The 12,552-nt window shown below is 50.6% G+C and overlaps 1 protein-coding gene across 3 annotated transcripts in view; it reads right to left on the bottom strand.

Annotated features, from left to right (window-relative positions):
• Nucleotides 1-12,552, bottom strand: part of MAP6 (microtubule associated protein 6) — an 89,530-nt gene that overhangs the window by 24,860 nt on the left and 52,118 nt on the right. The window contains exons 2-3 of one of the 3 annotated variants that reach the window (XM_082627668.1): nucleotides 4,578-4,791; nucleotides 2,063-2,259 (exon numbers count right to left, since the gene is read on the bottom strand). The exons of 1 other annotated variant lie outside the window; for it this stretch is intronic. In XM_082627668.1, coding sequence (XP_082483794.1) covers nucleotides 2,063-2,259; nucleotides 4,578-4,791 — 411 coding nt within the window. The remainder of the gene's footprint in view (nucleotides 1-2,062; nucleotides 2,260-4,577; nucleotides 4,792-12,552) is intronic. One more of the 3 variants, XM_082627670.1, reaches the window with a different exon arrangement.

Below are 12,552 nucleotides of genomic sequence, written 5' to 3'. Positions count from 1 at the left end.
ATCCTGGTTGTGCTGTGGTGGAGACATTTATACACGCTACCCACCATGGCTGGCCCCATGTCGGGCACACAGGCATCCAATAAGCGAATGTTGAGTGAATGGTCCCCTGTGTGTCGTAAAGTTTGATTTACTTGATCTGCAAAAAAACAGATGACTATTCTACGGAGAAATTCAAATCGTGGCTAACATCAACATGCCTGACGAATGCCAGATCTCAAGAGAACGAACATACGTTGGCAGATTCTCTGGACAAAGTTAAGATCATGCTGACCGAGCTCTCAGCATGAGATTATTGTTAAGCTCAGCTAGCACATACCTGAATCAGTACCGAGGTCTACTCTAGCCCTTTCCAGCTAGGCATCAAAATCTGTGATTCATAAACACTGAAACTCACTAACATTTTCTACCTTCCTCAATACTTCTTCCTCACAGTTCCTTCCCTGGGACAGAAAGAAGATGGCAGAAAGGCCTGGCCAAGCGCTTCATTTCTGCAGGTTCTGTCCTCTTAGGAAATAGGGCCTGCATAGCACAGGCTCAATTAATTTGCAAGAGACTTCTCAATCAGCCCAAAGATGACAAATAAAATGGTGTAAATGGGGATTTTGCTGCCTGAATGGTCAGAAGATGAGAGAGCTTGTGGAGGCTCTATTTCCTCCAACTTGAAGGACCTAACGGGACTTTTGAGGTAGGGAACTGTGAGGACTTCACTCATTACCACTTTTATTACAAAAGGAAAGTACGCCTGAGCAGAGGCTGGTGTCACACAACAGCCCAGCGATTTCAGAATGCCGGCGACAGGAAGCTCCCTGGGGACATGGGAAATAAAGAGTACTGAGCAACCTACACGCCGCCACGGGGCTTGCAAATGTAATTTTTCTGGTCGGTATGTGAGATCTTTCCACAACTCCCTGGCTAATGCCCACAACACAACTCTAGCACAGCTAAGGTGGCACAGCTGCCGCTGGCAGCATTGGCCACACAGACACGAGACACACAATGCAGGGAGAGCTGCTTTTATTCAGAAATGAGGTCAAAAATGCTTGCTAATCACATAGCAGGGAACTTTCCTCATCTTAGGCTAAGTCATAGAAATTTCCCATAACCTGAAGTTCAGCATCTCCTGTCCTCTCTGAAGAACAGAGCAAGAAGAGTCCAGGCAGGAACAGTAAACATTGTCACAGTAGCCACTACATCTGCTTCCTGCTGTGTGTTTCTCAGAAGCAAGAAAGCCACATTCTAAATACACTATCCTTACACCTTGAACTTTCTTCCTCAGTCCTCTGTAACCAGTCACTTCGCAAAATCCGCAGCACTGGATAGGCGGAGAGTTAACAGGCAAACAATCTCCTCATTTCTGTCATCTTCCTATGATGTCTGGAGTGTACCTACCTAACCTTTTTGCCCTGGCCTAGTTTTGGTCATCAGTGGCGCATCATTTACTTGCTATACAATTTAAAGCCCACTGATAGGAAACTAAATGCAGTCACGTGTTTCTAACAGAAGAGTCTATGAAAAAATTACTTAAACTTAACAGATACAACTCATTTTATGGACATGAAGGCCAGAATTTTTTTCTTTGCTTGTTAAATATTTCCACAAATTTTGTCAATTGCCGAAGCCCAGGTCAAGCTTCTATAGCGCATGAGTTTTGGAAAAGAACACTTTTACCTAAAGTTCAAAATTGATCACTGGCACAGACCCTGGGGAGAAACAGGAGGAGGACGCCCTACATTCATGTCGAAGCACCGCCAGGACGGTTCCCCTGTGGTCCCCGGGCCTCCCTCGGCAGGTATATTCTCCCTCGCCAGGAGGCACCGCCCTGCACACAGGCTCTGGCTGGTCCAGGGGCCCGTGGTGCGGACCTGCTCTAGATCTGCACAGGAGGCAGGCCGCCTAGTCTCGGACACAAGACCCGTCTGTTCAAAGAAACCAAAGAGCTCCTAGGACATTCAGGACCCACGCAGATGGGAAGCCTCTAATCAATTTTGTGGCCTTTTTTGTTGGTTAGTGAAAAAGAAAAAAGAAAAAGGAGAGAGGAAGCAAGGGAAGTGCAGTGCATTACTCTTTAGCCTCAGCCAGCTTGTTGTTCATCTCTGCACTCTGCTCCTTGTCAGCAGGTGGGGCAGCGCTGGCGCCCTCCGCGCTCTTTTTCTTGGAGGCCCGGCCCAACACCACCTGCTTGTCTTTGGCCTTCCTCGGGGGCTTATGGCTCGCTGAGGTCTTTTTTGGTTTGGAACTCTGGAGACTAGGTTTCTCCACCTGCACGGAGAGACAGACAGACAGACGGCGAACAGAAACACAGAAGGGGAGGGAGTAGGAGGGCAAATTTAGAGAGAAGACGTGATTAGTGAAAGGATAACAGTAACAACACAGGACTCGGAGGGGCATGGCATGTAAAGCCTCTCAGGGACGCTAGGGCATCTGGCATCTCCCCTCTGAAGCCCCTGGTCAGCCGTTCTGGCCGCCCTCTCGCTGGCCACACTGGCTCCCGCCGCCAGCCCTCGCCCTGGGCCCCGCCAGGTGGACTGTGTTCTGTGATGCACTCCCTGCTGCCCCTGCCCGCGGGAGGACTGTACCTCCCCATCCTGCTCAACTCAGGCAGGCCACGTGAGTAGCTTTAGGCAATGAGATGTGAACAGAGGTGACGGGTCACCTCCAGACAGAAGATCAAGAGTCAGCCTGTGCTTCCCAATGTGCCCCTTTCCTCTGCCACAGAGAGGTTGTTCCTCACCCTGAGTTCCAGATGGAAGAGGTGCCGAGGAAAAGAGCTGCAGCCCACCCACGGTGGGCCCATACTGGTAAGAAATAAACCTTTGTTGGGCTTTGCTGGTGGCACAGTGGTTGAGAGTCCGCCTGCCGATGCAGGGGACACGGGTTCGTGCCCCGGTCCGGGAAGATCCCACATGCCATGGAGCAACTAAGCCTGTGAGCCATGGCCACTGAGCCTGCGCGTCCGGAGCCTGTGCTCCGCAACAGGAGAGGCCACAGCGGTGAGAGGCCCGCGTACCGCAAAAAAAAATAATAATAATAAACCTTTGTTGATGGAAGACACTGAGATCCTGGGTGGTTTACTACCACAGCAGGAGCTGGCCTTTCCTGTTTCTGAGCTCCTGTGCACAAATGTCCTCACTGAGAGGCTTGGGCGGGCAGTCTCGCCCAGTGAGGCCTTCAGCGCTGTCCAGCCATCCCCTCCTCCCCTCTGGCTGGCTCCCCAGACGGTCTTCCCCAGAGCTGCTCTTCAAGCCCACTTCACTCTCCCCAAGCTACCTCCTGCTAGTTCTGCCCCCTCATTCCTGGAAGATGGTCTTTTTTTCTCTTTCTCAAGAGAAAGAGCCACTGGGTATGATCCCTCAATATGCCACCCTCCTCTCACCCACCTCTGGATTTACTTTCCCCAATCTTCCCTCCCTCCTCTACTAGAATCTTGTTTTGTCCAAAGTCAACCCCATGTCCTGGGTCCCACTTCATCTGTGGAAGGTGGACAGAGATGATGTTGGGCCTCACAGGTTGGGTCATCCACTCAATGAAGTCTAGGGGTTTTCAGTCACCCCTGACCTGTAAATAAGGTAACCGATCGTCCTGGTTTGCCCAGGACTGAGGGCTTTCATGGAATATGGAATTTTCAATGCTTCATCTGGAGTAGTCCAGGCAAACTGGGTTGGGTAGTTGCCTTACCTGTAAACCAGTCCTGGGCCAAAGAGGAAACTCCACTTGACTGCAAGACTTTAGGGCAAAGCAGAGCAAAGGCTCTCAGGTTTTCAGACTTTTACTGCTATTATAGAGAGGAGAGCTGATATTTGCACAATTCCGTATGGCTTGACATCATAGAATAAGCTATGGCATGTATGATTCCTGTCTCAGCAGCGGAGTCCCCAACATGATTCTCCCTCTCATGAATGCATATTGCGATGCAAATAAGGCAAAGCTCTGTTGTCATTGGAAAATCCCTGAATCCACTGTAACTTACTTAGAAATGAAAATCATTCACAAACTGTTTATTATAGTAACAAATTACTTGGAACACATCTTGCAGCTGATGTGACAGGTGTATTGTGACAGACTGAGAATTGTTGCTGGCTGGAGGGAAAGGATAACAAAAGGCAGGTGGTTTTTAGGGATTTGGGAGGTAAAGAAGTGTCCAGTGATTGGAGCTGAGGATGAGGCAGGGGCTAGGTGGGAAAGAAGTCAAGCAAGGAAGCCTCCAAGGCTGGGTCAGCACTTCAGGGGCAAAAGCACAGTTATTTTAAGACAAGGGGATTTAGGACTCATGTGAGATTTTCTGCCATTTTGCGGGGGCGGTTCTCAAAATCAGAAGTTAGTTCTCTGGAAACCTACCAGTCTTTAAGCTGTTTTCATTTTAGGTAATGTTCCTTCAAACATTCACTTTGAATTTAGCAAAGGTCCCTGGTAAGAAGCCCCTCTGTCTCTGTGTGCTGTGAAGGAAAGGAGGGGCTTTAAAGAAGCCCTTGGGGGTGGGGCCAGAGTTGGCAGTACCCCCTCCCCACCCCCCAATCTCTGCTGCAGTTAACCCCTCCATGCCAGACAGTGCTGATGGGTCCCCAGAAGTTCAGTCTCACCTTTGGCGGTTCCTTGAAAGGCTCACTGTAGAGGCTGCGTATTCTTCTGCGATCAATGACCTTATTGTCAGCTGGGGTTGGCTTATTGGCCTCCCCTTTGAACTGGGCGCTGTAGCTGGTCTCATGAGCCATCTTATCATCCGGGGGCTTGTATTGGGGCTTGGCTTTTATGGGTTTCACAGGCTTGATGTCAGTCCATGCTCTGAATTCATTCCTGCAAATCAAAGAAGGCCTAAGTGATATGATACATCCTATATCCAGAAGCAGTGCTCTCACACAGGGCGGCAAGCACAGTGGGTTCTCAGTTAGTGCTTGTCGTGCTGACTGATGTGTGGCTGAAGAGTGAACTCACTCTCTCCTCCTGTGTAAGTGTAAGTGTTCCTTCCTGCCTGGTCAAGGCAGGTTGTGACAACAGCAGCAGGACTTAGAGAAAGAGCATGGGCTCCCAGCTCCCACTGTGTGACCATGGACAGGCAGTTCTCATCTTTAGGCCTCATTTTCACAATACCTAAAATGAGGCTGAAAAAATTCAATCCATTCAGTCATTTATGAGTTCAACACATGCGACCGAATGCTGCTGTGTGTGAGGTTAGAGAGCTGTGACTGTTAAAGGAGACAATGTGTTGGACATTGTGCCTGGTACGCTGTGGCCAAACGAAAAAGTGCCAGTTCTGATTGAGTTATTTGTAGTGAGGTGGTTGGACCTTGAGACTGTCATACAGGGTGAAGTAAGTCAGAAAGAGTAAAACCAATACCATATGCTAACACATATACATGGAATCTAAAAAAAAAAAAAGAAAGATTCTGAAGAACCTAGGGGCAGGACAGGAATAAAGACACAGACGTAGAGAATGGACTTGAGGACACGGGGAGGGGGAAGGGTAAGCTGGGACGAAGTGAGAGAGTGGCATGGACATGTGTACACTACCAAATGTAAAATAGATAGCTAGTGGGAAGCAGCTGCATAGCACAGGGAGATCAGCTCCGTGCTTTGTGACCACCTAGAGGGGTGGGATAGGGAGGGTGGGAGGGAGACGCAAGAGGGAGGGGATATGGAGATATATGTGTACATATATCTGATTCACTTTGTTATACAGCAGAAACTAACACACCACTGTAAAGCAAATATACTCCAATAAAGATGTTAAAAAAAAAGAACTCTACAAAAAAAAAATACTCATAAAAAAAAAAAAAAGCCAGTTCTGTTCCTTTCTTTGTCATGATGAAGATGCTTTGTAACCCTGAATCTTTAAAGTTAATACTTCTCTTCAATAGCAGAGGGCTTGCTTCTTGTGCTACCTGAAGCTTAACAATCTCAATCACTTTAGATGAAAATCCTTATGAAATGTCTAAATGCCTGCAGATCATAAATAAGCAAAATGTACTGAACACAACCGGATGTCACCATGGGGGCTTGTGTTGGGATACATGAGAGTCTTAGTGGGTTTGGTGTGAATGGCTATTGGTCCTTACCCTAAATGATCCCTATCTGGTGTTTTTTGAGTCAGTGTGTCAGTTTGCTTGTTCATAGCAATCTCTCTCCTGGTTTCTAATCAGCCATATCTGATCTGTTACGGGACTGGAGAGTAGACGGTGACAGTGTTCAAAACAGGGTAAAATAAATGTCGCTGCTGATGTAGGCCACAGGATCCATCCTGTTTGTTGAGTGCAAGACATTCAATACATAAGCTCTGTGGCTCTGAGGTCTTTATCAGTCTCCCCTGATTTGGGGCCATGAGAAGCTGTGTTGTGGGAAAGGAAGAGCCAGTGTACAGATATCTGTGGAGTGAGGCTCTCCAGCACCCTCTCTCATCCTCATGGTAACTCCCTCCTTCAGGGCTCGGACATGAGTGCCACAAACAACAGGCCACAGGGGACGGTAGAGAGAGCTCAGGCTGCCAAGGAGACACACGAATTCTAGCCCTAGCTCTGCCTCTAGGTAGATGCTGAGCAGGCCTCTCCCCTCCCTGAGCCTTAGTTTCCTCATCTGTCAAAAAAAGAATTGACCAGACAATGTCCTTATAATGTCCTTTAGGCTCTGAGGGTCTCTGAGTTGATAAAGCTGGTTTGGTAACACTGAGCCATATCTTGGTCATTTGAGCTTCTGAGGGGCACTGGCTCATGTGTGAGCAGACTGACCACAGTTTCTTAAGAGATCCTCCTGAAGCTTTAGACTTGCCTTTCCAGTGCAGTTGGACCTACTTCTAAATGCCCCACCAACTCAAACTCAGCATCCCTACAACCAAATCATCTTGTCTCCCCTGCCAAGTTGTCTTCTCTTCTTGGATTCCCTCACTGCTCCATTGCACTCATTCATTCATTCATTTATTCATTCATTTATAAAACATTTACTGAGTGCTTAAGGTCTGCCTGGCAGGATGAACTCAAGGTGTGGGAGAGGGAGGGACTGGAGTTTACTCCAGGACAATAAGATAGGCTCCATGAAGGAGGAGGGAGTGGGGAGCACAGAGGAGGAGCTCTTGCACCAGCCCGGGAGTTGGGGGGTGGGTTCCGGAAGGAGTCATGGAGGTTGACAGGGAGCTGGCCGAACGTGGCGGGGCGGGTTTCCAGGCAGAATGGGGGGCAAAGAGACTCACGAGAGGCCCGGCCCCCCAGTAGGACCCACAGGCAGCTCGGGTGGCTGGGATGAAGCTTGGTGGGGAAGGACAGGAGAGGCTGGGCAAGTCGTGAAGGTCCTGCCAGCCACGCCAAGGGGATAGTCTGGACTATAACAAGAAGTTGCCAGATGAGTTCAAGCCATGGATGCGTGTTGGCCAGATTCTTCTTGGGGAAGAGAACTTTGGTAGCAGTGTGAATGGGGACAGAGGGGAAGGGGTGGAGTGGGAGGCCAGAAGGGATGGGCAGTGAGCCGGGAGGAAAGCGGAGGCCTGAACCAGGATCGTGGCAGTGGGGACAGAACACGGCACTGAGTCGAGGGAAATGGGCGGGACTCGAATATGGCTGAGCTGAGGGAGGCCAGGCTTGGAGAGATATTTGGGTTTGTGGGTGGGGACACTACCCCCTGAGCCGTGGAACCTGGGAAGAGAGGGGATTTGGGAGGAGGGTTGAGACTCTCCTGATTCTGTTAATGGCAGCCACCTACTCGGCTTCAAGGCTGCTTTTTGATCCTCTCCTCCCCTCCTCCTCCTCCCCCCGTTTGCCTCTGTAGCCTCAACCAGTTACCATGACCCGACTTCTGAGCCATTTTGGCTCTACACACAGGCCCAGTGCTGGCCTGGGCTGCCTCTGGGGCTCGGGCCCCATTACCTGCCTGAGGCGCCAGGACTCCCTTCCTTCCTCCCACCCTCGGGCCCTGATACTTGGCCTGTATCTCCCAGTAGCCAAAGCAGTAACAACCTGGCTCCCAAAATACGATGGCAGAAACCTGGATTCTCTGCTCCCACCCCTGCCTGCCTGCCTGCTTGCAGAATGAGGGCTGAGATAGGTATACACTGGCCCCAAGCACTGATTCTGGGTCATTTCTCCCAGGCCAGCTTCTGCAGCTTTCTCTCTCTCTCTGCAGCGGCCCCTGTGGGCTGGCAAGTGTCTCTCTGTGAGCATTGTCCATGGGACGTGTCCTTGTGGGGACAGCTTGGTCACCCTGGTCTTGAACAACTTTGGTACATCATCTTCATGTGGGATGTGTTAATGAGTCCCATAATAAGTTCACTGTACTTATAACAGGCTATTAGGTTTAAACCCAGATTCTATTACCTAGAACTTTCTTTGAACTCTCCACAAAACCTTCCCCAGCCACATGGAACAATTAATCATATGTCATAAAAAATTATGTACCATTCATTAGTCACCTCTTATAAGCTGGAAGGTTGTTTTGGTTTTGTATATTCTCTATAATCCTTACAATAACTTTGAAAGGAAGCAGTATTATTTCCCTTTTATGAAAGAGGGTCACCAAGGCTCAGAGAGGTTAAGTGGCTTGCATAAGGCCACACAGCTGGCAAATAGCAGAGCTGATTCTCAGCCCAGGTCTGTTGGGCTCCACAGCCCACATCCTTCCCACTGCACTCGGACAACATGCTGGAGCTGCAGCGTGCTGGCGGCCCTCACTGGAGGTGCTTGTGCAGGCTCTGGCCTGCTGTCTGCAATGCTGTGGAGGGTTTATATAACACAGACTGGACAGAGAATACCTGAGCTCCCCCAGCCCTGAGATGCTCCTCCCAGAGCAGTACGGGCCACACTCTCAGGTCAGTCATGTCCAGTTCCTTTTGCCACGAGTTCATGGTCCCCTGTAACCATCAACTCCCCTTTCTGTGCAACCAGATTTCAGCTTGATCATTCATTCATTCATTTGTTTGGCATTTGCCAAACTCCAGCCATGGCCATGGCATGTGGCCCACAGAGAGGAGGAAGCCAAGGTTGAGGTCTCTAGAGTTTAGTGAGTCAGCGTCTGTCCATGTGTGACCCTAAGAAAAGGCAGAATGAAGCAAATGGGACAGAGATCAGAAGGATAGAGGGGAAAGGATGCTTTATTCTGAGGGGTGAAGTGGGGAAGGGGGCACTGAAGGATGCAGATAGAGAAGTGGGTGGGGGGAATCAGGCAGCAGTGAGGTATTTGGGGCAGGTTCACAGAGCAGCTGAACCACTCAGGGAGCGGGAGGGTGGGGCTCTTGGAGGGATGGCAAGGTGACGGGGCAGGCAGGAGCTAGGAGCAGGCTGTACAGAGCCTGGAATGCCATGCCTGGATGCTAGTGGGAGGGCTGGGGAGCCACTGAACACTTCTGAGCGAGGCAGCACTATTCCTATTCCTCCACTGACGGTGTCCTCCTCCTCTCAGACTGTCCCAATTTTAGTTATTCTTCAAGGCCCAGCTCAGGGCTCTCCCCTTTCAGGAAGCCCTCCTGGACTACTCAGCCCAAAGTCTCCCAGCTCTTGGCTCCTGGACCCTCTACTGTACTGTACTGTCCAACTTTGTGGTTACCTAGCAGTTTCACATTCTTTAATTCTTTCATGAGTCCGTTTGTCTCTCTCGAGGGATAAGATATATAACAGAAAATTCATGACAGAACTCTCCTTCAAGTCCAGTCTCATTTGCGTGGCTGCAGAGGGATATCCTTTAACTTACCCTGTATCAGACTACAGGTTAGGGGCCTGGCTGGGCAAGGACCTCAGTCCTCACCTGCCTGCCAGGGCCCTTCCCTCCCCCTGGGCCATCATTCAGAGCCACACTCCATATCTTTCCTACATTCCTCTCAGGATTGAAGGGTTTGGCATTCAGTAGGCATTTACTAGAAACAGCTGTTATTTGATTTCCTTTCTGGTCAGCAACTGGCCCTCCTCCTGAGCCCTTCCTGCCTGCCTAGATGGTGCAGCGCTTGCTCCTTGGAGGCAAGAGAACATCTTATGCTTCTATCCGGTGCCCATCATGCTGAAATGATGATGGTCTCACAAACTTGTCTCCTGCCTTAGCCAGAGGCCATTTTCACCAGGAACTGAGCTCTGTTTATCTCTGTTTCCCTGCTGCCCTGAATAGCATAGAGCAAAACATCCAAGAAACATTTGGAGAATCAAAGAAAATCAAGGGTTCTGTTCTACTACAGAGACTTGTGAAGGCTGCTCACACGTGGGGTTTCTATTACTGCTTAAACCACGCCCCTAAAACCCATGAGCCGCAAGTCTTAAGTTCTTGTCGGGAAGAGTTTCCCTTATGAAAGTAAACATGCCAAGTCACCCAAGCTTCCACAGAATCCATCCTCCCTAGATTGACAGGAGGCACCTAGTGCCCCTGCTGAGTGAAGCTGCCTCAGGTGGGAAAGGGGCTGGCTGGGGGCAGCGGCACGGAGAATCAGGACAGGGAAGGAGAGGAAAACTTAACAAACACTTGCCCAGCACCTACTTGTTAAAAGGCTGCGCCCTTTAAGAATCTAACCCTACTTTAGCCTTTGAACACCCTGTGTGGTCACTGTTATTCACCCCATGCTGTGTGTGAGGAACTGAGCAAGGGGAAATGAAGGGACGCCAAGCCAAGCCAGTACAGGCCAGTACATAGTCAGGCAGTTACTGGACCGCAGTCTGCCTGACTCAAAGGCCTTGTTCTATCCGCTTCTCCACACTTGGGGGTGGGTGTGTAACCCACCTCAAGCTCATAGCGACTTTGGATCCTGGCAGCAAACACAAAAAAAGCACTGCCCTTCAGCCTGTCTGGTACACACCACAGTGAGGCTCTGGGCAAACTGGGAGGATCCACATCTGCAGGCTGCTGCTCTGGCCTCCCAGAGATGTTCCTCATGCCAAGGCTTCTCCTGTATTGGGATGTAAGGAAGTCATGGGGATAGGATGATCCAACCACATTGCCAAGGCCTCAGTGTCCCCTAGATGGACCCCATCACTTGAGGCTTAGGGCATCACTGATGTCCTAATAATCCCTGCAGGGGCAGAGAATGGGTTTGGGACTATGATGTCCCTCTGTGGGTGAGTCAGCTGCACAGAGAAGTGGCTCCACTGCTATGTTCAGGTCTGGGCATAAGGACTCCTTACAGGACTCCGCTGATGGCCCCTGTGTGCTGGGGAAACCTATGGAGGGGAGCCTGGGCCGGCCCCCAAGCCCCAGCCAGGGATGGCGGAGCCAGGCCCGGTGTGAGCCGTCTCGGTGTGTGGGGACTTGGTGGACAAGATGTTCCTGGGCTGCTCCCTCGGGACCTTCAAATCACAGCATAATCACGCTTAGAGCAGCTGCTGAAGTAGAGCTTTTGGATTGTGCTGACCAGGCAGAGTTTTTAAAGGAGTCAACAAATGCTCTACCTTCACCTCCTCCTGTCCAGCCCCTGTGCCCCCCTCACCTGGGCCCTCAACACCTCCTCTCCCTGGACCACAGCATCAGGATCCTGGTCCCCATCTCCTCACTTGGAGCCACCCAAGACGTGCTGCAGGATAAATCTGCTCGGCTGTGAGCACACTCTCCCCTATGGGAACACCTTAGCAGTTCCCAGTGTCCTAAAGGACCAAGTCCCAGCTAAGGTCCCTTCTAGTTGCCACATGTCACGATTCCTTAGGATGATAGGCAGAGCCCTGTGACTTGGCCCCAAGTGACCATTCCAGCCTCATTTCTCTATCTTCATCAGTCATCTGCATCATCACTGAGCAAGTGTTTTCTGCATGCCAGGTTCTCTGACTGCACTGTCTTATGCTGTCCTCACGACACTGTGCCACGGGTACCGTCACCGACTCTGCCCAGGAGGACTCCACACCGCCCTTCCCCAGACACAGACTGCACTTTCCTGCTGTGCTGTTCCCCTTCCTGACACGCTATTCCGTCCACGCCTCCAGTTGCTGAAGCATTACATGACCTTCCGTGACAGGATCCAGTGCTCTCCCCTCCAGGGAGTCCCCAGACCCACTGCTGAATCAGGCCTTCCTCCTCTGACCTTCATCTCTTGGTAGCACTCACTGTCCTCCAGCTTGTCCTAGGCCACCTGTGTAGATATCTTCCTTCCCTCCCAGACTGTGCCCTTGTTGAAGGTCAGGACTGTCTTTCTGCATCTGTGTAATCCTCACTGTGCCCTGGACAGGGATTCAGAATGCAGCCTCCACCTCACCCCTGTGAACAGCTAAACAGGAAGTCCCTGGGCTGCCCCAGCCAGGGAGGGGGCATAAAGTTGCTACACGAGCATCTCATGGCATATATACCACTTCTCATAGTATGTCCACAAATTCCTTGACATTCTTCCCTTAGGTGGAGTTTAATTCCCTGCCCCTTGAACGTGATTGGACTTAGTGACTTGCTTCCAACAAACAGAATACGGTGGAAGTGATGGTATGTAGCACCCGAGACTGCACCACAAAGTCATTGTAGCCTCGTCCTTGCTCTTCCTCTCTTGGATCACTCAGCCTGGGGACAGCATGCTGCCACGTCACGAGGACACTCAAACAGCCCCTAGGGAGAGGTCCATGTGGCAAGGAACCGAGCCTCCTGCTAAAAGCCATATGAGTGACCCATCCTGGAAGTGGACCCTCAGCC

Source organism: Mesoplodon mirus (genome assembly GCF_964341445.2).
Source record: "Mesoplodon mirus genome assembly, chromosome: 7".
NCBI classification, from domain to species: domain Eukaryota; kingdom Metazoa; phylum Chordata; class Mammalia; order Artiodactyla; family Ziphiidae; genus Mesoplodon; species Mesoplodon mirus.
The sequence above is the reverse complement of the archived record's forward strand: the minus strand, read 5'-3'. Positions and strand labels throughout refer to the sequence as shown.